We start from the raw sequence: 8,889 nt of genomic DNA, 5'->3' as shown, positions 1-8,889 counted from the left end.
CAGCCAGCACCCCTGCCTGCCATATGCCTGGTGAACCCCAAATAAAAAACCTGCAAAACTACTGAGGACTCTGACTCCTCCTTTACCCGGCCTGCATGGGATCAGAAAACCTGCACTGTGCCCGTTCCTGCCCTTACAATTGGCGTAGTCGGCAGGATCCATGTAGACGGGTATTGGAGCCCTCCGAAGACCTGGAGGGACTAAGGAGAACAGACTGTGTTTGACTGTGACGACGCTGGAGGCACCATGGAGGCACAGAAGGTGGATACGGTCCGGGAGCTGTGGGACAAGACCTCACATGGAGGAGAAGATGCCCAAGGGGACCAGCCAACGACACCGGAAAGGACCAGCCAACGACACCGGAAAGGACCAGCCAATGACCCCTGAGGCAGCAGGCCGTTGCTGACGCAGGGAGAGGCCAATGGACTTGAACTGATGGACTGATGGACTAGGACTGACAATCCCGCCAGAAGGCAGAGGACCTTGCAGGTTGATATGTTTTGGGACCCTGGGGGTGGAACAGTTTTGTTTGTAAACCCCAGGAGATGGGAATCTGGGGGTGGCCAGTGGGCCTAGATGGCCAAAAGCAGCCTGTGCATGCCCAGCAGCCAGGTGGAGGAGAAAAGCCAACTAAGTAGGCAAAAGCTGGTACTGATGCTAAGTTGAGAAGCCCTAAGCGGCTGTTAAGCAGTCTGGGTATGCTGAAGCCCTGTGAGTCTCGTAAAATCACCTGTGGGTGATGCCCTGCTCATTCTTGAGCGAGGGTGAGGAGCTGAGGAACCTGTCCTTGGGGGACGGGTGGGGAACGTGGCTTGGGGTGGAGCCCAAGCCGAATGCAGAGTTTGGATCCCGACCCATGTGCTTGTGCAGTGGGTTGGCCCGAGTGCAGGGGTCTGTGAGTCGCATGGGTGGCCATGAAGGCTGTGTTGGAGCGACTGCAGACAGAAACCCTGAGGGTTGGTGATTACCCCCAACAGAATAAAATTGCCAATCCCAGAGCTAGTGCATCCTGGGGGTGGATGCTGTGTGTGCCTTGTAGCCTAGAGTACAGCCAGAGAAGGCCAGGAAGCCTGACGGCTCCTGGTATGTTATAGTAGATGCCGTGAGTGATTCCCCTCCCTCGTATGAGCAGTGCCTTCAGCAGCAGATGTGGTGGCTCATCTGCTGGTACCAATAATTGTCTTTTGCACTTGGTTGGTGCCCTGCCTGGACTTATTTGTGTTCTGTTGTATTTTGTTATATTTGATGTATTTGCTTTTGTGGGCCATGGCTGCATTGTTTGTTTGCTTAGAAAATTGTGTATATATATGTATAGACTGTATGGCAGAAAACCCTGAGGGGGTGGACTGTAGGGTAAAGAAAATATCAGGCTTTTCTGCCCTTCCGCCATGAGGATAGATGATGGATCCTTGTCCTGAATGCATGCCTGATGGCGGGCACCTGGAATAGGGTGTGGGCATAGGTAGATGGGATTCAGCTGAGCTAAGACTGTGCTTTTAAGGGCGGCGTCACAGGGTGATGCCAGCAGCCCCAGCCAGCAGCAGCAGAACCTGAAGGAGAAGCCGAAGCAGAAGCAGAGAACGCCAGAGAGCCCAAATAGAGTGAAGACTTGCTGGGGGCTGGGAGGCCTGCCAGCCTCCCAGCCCCCCAGCCAGCACCCCTGCCTGCCATATGCCTGGTGAACCCCAAATAAAAAACCTGCAAAACTACTGAGGACTCTGACTCCTCCTTTACCCGGCCTGCATGGGATCAGAAAACCTGCACCGTGCCCGTTCCTGCCCTTACACCATCCAAGCTGGAAGCGAGCATGTGCCCTCCAAGTCACTGCTTCCAGGGTGGCAGCTCTCCCGACCTCACCCATGGCAATGGCTGGTCCTGCCATGAGGCAGCCCCTGAGGAAGGGTAGCCGCAGCGAATATGCCCGAGACCACAGCAAAGAAGTGTGGGTATTATTTCTTTGTACCATTTGGGCCACCACTCTGGGTCAGGAGAAGAATATTCATCGTGTCGCTGAACACAGTCCACACACAGGGTTTCAGGTGGGGCAAAGCATGTTCAGCAAAGTGAATTTAGTAGAGGGACTGGGGATTTTTTGAGATCACTTTGGTTTCACCTGGCAAGACACTAACAGGTTTCTTAATGGATTACCATTCGGGTGTGTGTCGGGACGCAGTGGCTTTGTTTGGGTCTCGGGGCCAGGATTGAGCGCCTCTAATTCCTTGGGGGGTACATCTCAAGGACCCTTGGATTGGAACCCAACAGGGTTTTTTCTTATGGAATAGGAAGCCAAGTGAGGAGTAAAAAGCATTGTGTGGTCACCATATATGAGAGTTTGCAAAAAAAAGACCTGAGACATTTTTATTTGAGCATTTATTATTTTTTTTTCAAAAGAAATCCATGCAAAGAGAAAGAGAGAGAGAGAGACATGGCAACCATGTGCTAGCAGCCAAACATAGGAAAATAATTTGGCACGACTTGCTTTTTTTTTTTTTTTTTTTGTAAAAGGACAATCTAAACTACCACTAAAATGTACCTTCCTCATAAAGACACCACTTGATTTTCGAGAAACTAACACATGGCTAGTCCTCTACTTAATGGCTGGAGGAGGTATGTAAGATAAAAAAATAGAAAAAAATAAGACAGTGGTTCCCTCTCTAGAGGAAGACCACGGGTGCCGGAGGGCAGCACGCGGCGTGCGCTGTGCACCAGGAAGTCAGTGCACCAGGAACAGGAAGCACACCGCGGATACCACCACGCTGCTGAGCACCTTCAGCGGGGCCTGGGCGCTCCCCAGGTTGTGCGAGGCGGCGATCTCATTGTCCTTCTGATTCACGTGCTGCTTGCTTCCAGGAGCGTCATCCACATCCAGGTCATAAGCCAGTTCTGCCAAGAGAAAAGAAGATTTGGAAATACAAGGTTACTGCCAGCCTTAGGTGCACACTTCGTGACTCAAGCACTTGTTGGGACTGCTGGGGTACACCAGCTTTGATTTCTTACTTTCATGATATGAAGACTCATGAGATGGGATGGGGTGGCGGTGCATGGGTTGGGGGTAGCAGAGGAAGGAGATGGTTAAAGGCACTCCTTCCAGAGATCTCACCAAACTTCTCCCTTTTGGCTCCACCCACACCCTTTTCAATATCTTCTTCCCCACAGGACTGTGCCTGAAGGTCATTTTCACCAGATATCACTGGTTTCAAAATGTACACTGCTGGGGCCTCCCTGGTGGCACAAGGGGTTAAGCACCGCACTATGAAGCAATCCGCAGCCTCTGCAGCACGAGTTCAATCCCCAGAGGCCAGCGAGTAACCCACATGGTGCAGCAGACCTCTCCTGTCTCGCCCGCTGCTCCCCTCAGCAGTGTATTTCAGTCAGTCTGCCTGTTCTGTTACCTGCTCTGTCTCTGGAGGATCCTCTCACCTCCCACATCTCTGCATGTACCCCAGCTCCTGTATGTATAAATAAATAAATCTTTTTTAAAAAAGTACACTGCTACATGGTGACTACATGTGTGTCCTTGTGTGTGTGTGTGTGTGTGTGTGTGTGTATGGGGAGGGGAGTTGTGTACCATTCCGGGGCCCTGCACTTCATACAGATTTCCCCCTGGGAACCTTGCTTTAATTAGAATTGAGGAGAGGGTAGTTTGCCACTGAAAGTTGTTTTATTATACCCAACTTAAAAAATCCTACATGGTCTTTTCAAATTCCCTTCAAAAAAAAAAAAAACCAACAACAAAGAAAAGCAAAACTGATCTAATGAACAGCATTTAAACTGATACCAAAACAAAAAAAAAATAAAATAAACTGATACCAAAACAAATTAACACTAAGGAGAGGCTAACAGGTAAAGGCCTTACTTTTTTTGCCTACAGTTTATGATATATGTTCTTTTTTTTATAAGATTATTTACTTATGCATACAAGAGCTGGGGTACAGGCCAGAAGTGTGGGGGGGTGGTGAGAGGAATCACCAGAGAGAGAGTGGGGAACAGAACAGGCAGATTGAACGAAGGACACTGCTGAGGGGAGCAGCAGGCGAGTCAGGAGAGGTCTGCTGTGCCATGTGGGTAGCTCCCTGGCTGGCTGGGGGATAGAACTTGTGCTGCAGAGGCTACAGACAGCCTCATAGGTTGCATGTTAACCCCTTGTGCCACCAGGGAGGCCCCTATGATATATGTGCTTGATTCTGAAGAGGAATGCTGGGGCTGGTCTAATGTAAACATCTCCAGGAAGGTAAATCTAAGTAGACAGTGGTTTGTCAGGAAATCCAAGATGGCTGGCCCCAGCCCAGGGCTTAGTTTCTTTCACATTTGCTCTTCCAGATCCAGAACTCAAATCTACTCCCTTGGCTTTTCCAGATTCAGTTACCAAGGTTTCTATTTTGATAGCCTGTGAAGGTGATGTGATGTGTGTGATCCTAGTAGCCAACTGTCCTGGGGCCAATGGAGTCAACAAGATCGCTTTGGGATACTGAGTTGCATAGTGACAGGCACAGAGGAGATGACTGGGATTCTACAGAGGGAAGGAAGGAAGTGGAAGGAAGAGCTCCTCTTACAGGGGATGAAACACTCACTAAGTCACAGGAAGAAAGTGTGAGGACTCAGTTGGGCCAGGAGGCACGCAGACCACGGCCTGGGACTGGGGTTGGCTGAGGCTGCCCTTGGTTAGAGCGGGCAGCAAGGTCAAGGTGGTCAAAGCCGGGGGCTGTGGGGGTATGTGTGCTGATTACACAGACTGCAATCTGCAATTCCAATTTCTAAAAGGGCTATTGGAGTGTATAAAAGCCACCAGCAGTGATGAGGGAACTGTGCCTCAATTAAATAAGATTTTCACCAGTACAAGATAGTACCTCAAGATTTCTTGAATTTACATGTATTTGATGACCAGTCCAGATCAGCATTTTTAAGGTTTTAGTTTACTAATTATCTTTCTCAATGTGTAACAGTTTTCATCCTTGGCCTTTTTATCTAATGGGTATTGCTATTTTCTGATTCATTTGAATACGATACAACATATTGAATCCTTTGCCTACCATATTTGATACCATTGCTCTATTTTATGAACTACAATCGTTTTTCATCACTTCACAAGGGGATGCTGTTCTAACTTCTAACTTTTCATATATATGAATCTGACTACATTTTGCTCCCCTAAAGCTGAGAAAGCATCTCTTCTTGCGTGCTGATAATAATTCCAATCAAATTGTCCACGAACCCTTTTCCCCAGGAAAAAGCCACTCAGTAGACTACACGCTAGGTTCTCTCTCCGCCCCACATACACACAACAAACCAAAGAAAAAGAGAAGAACAAAGGGTGATGCTCTACTTGGAAATCAGCCCTTTCTCGGAAAGGTGAACTATGCAGAACGCCAGAGGAGGCTGGGGTCAGCTGTCAGTGGCAGGAATAACTTGGGCTCAGGTCATGGTTGGATTTCATCAAAGCGAAGAGCACATATGGCTCTATCTGCTGAAAGCCCAGTCTCGAGTCTCATGGCAACTTCTTAAGTGAAGAGGAATACTTTTAGGGCTGACCTGCATGAAAGCACTTCCAGCATCACGTCCAGATTCTTTTTCCAGATACTGCCCTTGTCCAACATCAAGATGAACCAACATCTCCTAATGTTACCACCTGACTCCTGCGCTATTATCTTGTTCTTCCAAAGATCTGCTAACACTGAACACTTATGTCTAGGGAGTAGCAGTTATAGGACCCAGCAGTTATGCTAAATCCTGTAGTTTCTAATCTTTTTGTGCCACCAAAGATCTCTTTTTTATTTCTATATCTTGAGATTCTAGACATGACTGACAACTATTGAGTCCCAGTTGTGTGCCAGGTGGTACTAAGTTATTTATAGATATTATCGCATTTAAGTGAACCTTCTCAACAGTGATATGAGGTCGGTATTATAATTCTCATTTTATTGATGAGGAAATTCAAGCTTGGGTTACTTTTCTGGTCCATATTTACACAGCTGGTCAGTGCCAGAAGTACTATTTGAATTCAGATCTGCCTCTGAGCCTCATGTGAAGCATTTCAACCATCTGTTGAAAATGTTGTATATCCAGAGTCTACAGTGATTAGGTAATAATGGATTCCTTCTTGAACAAAATGCAATTAGTGGAAAATATCCTGCCAATGACAACTTTTAAAAACCATGAGAAAAGTGAGTCTTTCCTTTTAAAATTGATCACATATTTGATGAAGCTCTGAGAAGGACTTGGGGCCTAGGGTCCCAGAATGGGAGTTATCACAGTAGTTCTATCTTCCTGGAGTAATCAGCCATTATGGACCCAGGCACAAAGCTGGGCCAAGTCTTCTACCTCCAGGGGCACCCAGGAATCTTTAGAATTATACTTTCCTACGCATCCAAAACTGTGACTACAGGTTCCTCTGGCTCCCCATCTAGCTGCAGCAAACATTTACCTCAACCCCATAGCTGGGCTCCTAGGGTTTCAGTTTATGGGCATTCCGGCAAGGACAAGACCCTGGACCTGGGCCTGGGCCACCAGCATGGAAATTAGAGATTGAAGGGGACAGTTTAGTAGTAGGACACATTATGAGAGACAGAGGAACAGTGTTTTAGTCAAAGACAACTGGACATAATTTGGTCATAAATTAATTTTTGGACATTCCCGGACAGGGGACATATTACCCAGTTTAATTCAACAAAGCTAATAGTAGCCTACGATGTCCTAAGCATTGAGCTAGGATCGTTGGAGGAAGACTGACGGTCTTCAGAAATCCCATACTGTGGCAAGGGAAACGGACGAATAGACAAATCAACTAGATACTCAGCAGAGAGCAGAAAGGGCTCAGATAAATGTGCAAGTCAAACACCACAGGCACAGCAGGGAGAGGGAAAAATTCCAAGTCGGAGGATCTGGAAGGACTTCTTGGAGTAGTTGCAATACAATCTGTACCACGAAGGACGGCTGTAAGTAGGGAGAGCTGAAGGAGATGGTTATTCATGGGATGCAGAGGTTTAGCTTGAGCAGAATCACCAATATGGGGGAAGGGCAAGCAGCCTCGCTGGTGGGAGGAGCAGAATGGACAAATCAGTGTGTGTGTGGGGGCGGGGTGGGGGGGTGATAAAAGATGAGGCAGGGAAGACAAGTAAAGGGCAGGTCCTGGTGGATTAGGAATGTTAAGATTTTATTTTATGGGCAATAATAGGGAGCCATTGAAAAATTTTAAGTTATGAGACCAGAATATCTCATTTGAGACTTTTAGCAAGATGATTTTACTCCGCAACCACTGCAGCATAAGTTTGATCCCCGGCCGGCCAGGAAGCAACCCACATGGTGCAACAGACCTCTCCTGTCTTGCCCGCTGCTCCCCTCAGCAGTGTATTTCGTCAGTCCGCCTGTTCTGTTCCCCACTCTGCCTCTGGTGAATCCTCTCACCCTTCACACCTCTGGCCTGTACCCCAGTTCTTATATACATAAATATAAGAAATCGTAAAAAAAGATGATTTTAACAGTCTGGGGGACAACCCTAAGTGAGAGAGAGTTGTCAAGACATCTTGCCTTGTGAGAAAAACAAAACAAAAAACACCCCAAGAAACCTGTGGGAACAGTATCTGAGGATCAGCGAGTAGCAAACATCAATAAAAAAAAATCTACAAAGAAGCTAAATCTACATCAAAGCAAACCCTTCTCAGTTTGCTACAAACCAGATGTATTATGGGAATCACCACAAACCCTTCTCTCTATAAAATCATTCATATTTTTATGATTTTCCAGAACATATCTTTGTGGTAGTAGGTATATAGTATAAAATGCTCATAAGTTGTTTCTATCTTACAAATGTCAGTAAGAACCTTTTGGGCCAGCAAGAAGAATTTCATGCTAAATCCAAAAATCTGTTTCTATTTGTAATCAGTTTAACTACGCCCAGAGGGTAGACCCAACAATCTGTACTAATTACACACTCAGCCCTGACTCTCATTTCGCCCTGATGTCCTTTGTGTTGCACATTAGATAATCCCTTTAAAATAATGGGCAGTGAGGAAGGTCTGCAAGCTCTGGGGATGCCTTTCCGCAGGGGGCAACCTGCTCAGTGGGGAGCCCCGCCCTCGGTTACAGTTCAGAGTCTCCCAGCGGAGTAGGCTGGGAAGGCTATAGCGTCCTGGTCCTGAGCTTGAGAAGCTCTGGATTCCAGGCCTAGCTCAGCCCCCGACTTACTATTTCACTGCCGGCAAGTCACTGGGCCTCAGTCCCCCGCCCCCATCTCCCTCCACCCCATCTACTAGATCAGGGTCTTGGGCTGGAGGAATCTTTCCTTTTAGTTTTACCTCTTGAATTCCCAGGCTCTTGGGGTGCAGGAGGGACAGAGCCTTACTGTAAGCTGAAATGGCTCCTCTTCCTACAGCAGTGCCCCGTGGCTGCCCCAGGGGGGCTTCATAAGCAGTCGGGTTGATCAATGGTTTCTGGGACGTGTGTTTTTCTGTTGATGTTCACGAGCCATCGAATTTCTCAATCCTATTTCTCCTTGAGCTGTTCTAATCTGAGGGCCAGAGACCCTGGCAATACATCAATCCATACTGGATTGTTTTTGGCTTTCTTTAAACCCTGGCATCGCAGCATCCATTGAAGCCAGTACACGCAAAACTTTGGGAGAGAAGTTAGTGAGCCTGGGGTGCATCAAGCCGGCATGCACAGGCAGCCAAGAAAGATCTGTCAGCCAGTGAGATGAGCCTTTGGGGGTGACAGAGTCTTGAGCATCTAAGTCTTGAGCATATAATAGGAAGCTAAAGCTTGCCCTCGGATGGCATGGACATGAAGGAAGGCAACACACTCCTACAGGGCCCTCACCCACACTACCAGGCTGCCGACTTCATGGGGCAGCCTGAAGGAACTGCTACCAAAATATCAGGGGAGAAAAGGCTGCCG

The 8,889-nt window shown here is 47.6% G+C and overlaps 1 protein-coding gene across 1 annotated transcript in view; it reads right to left on the bottom strand.

Annotated features, from left to right (window-relative positions):
- Window positions 1-2,355: 2,355 nt before the first annotated feature.
- Window positions 2,356-8,889, bottom strand: part of GPC3 (glypican 3) — a 379,321-nt gene continuing 372,787 nt past the window's right edge. Inside the window, exon 8 of the mRNA XM_037512804.2 lies at window positions 2,356-2,883. Coding sequence (XP_037368701.2) covers window positions 2,714-2,883 — 170 coding nt within the window. The 3' untranslated portion in view covers window positions 2,356-2,713. The remainder of the gene's footprint in view (window positions 2,884-8,889) is intronic.

Source organism: Talpa occidentalis, unplaced genomic scaffold (assembly GCF_014898055.3).
Source record: "Talpa occidentalis isolate TD23 unplaced genomic scaffold, MPIMG_talOcc4v2.1 talOcc4.15, whole genome shotgun sequence".
In the NCBI taxonomy this organism is placed as follows: Eukaryota; Metazoa; Chordata; class Mammalia; order Eulipotyphla; family Talpidae; genus Talpa; species Talpa occidentalis.
The sequence above is the reverse complement of the archived record's forward strand: the minus strand, read 5'-3'. Positions and strand labels throughout refer to the sequence as shown.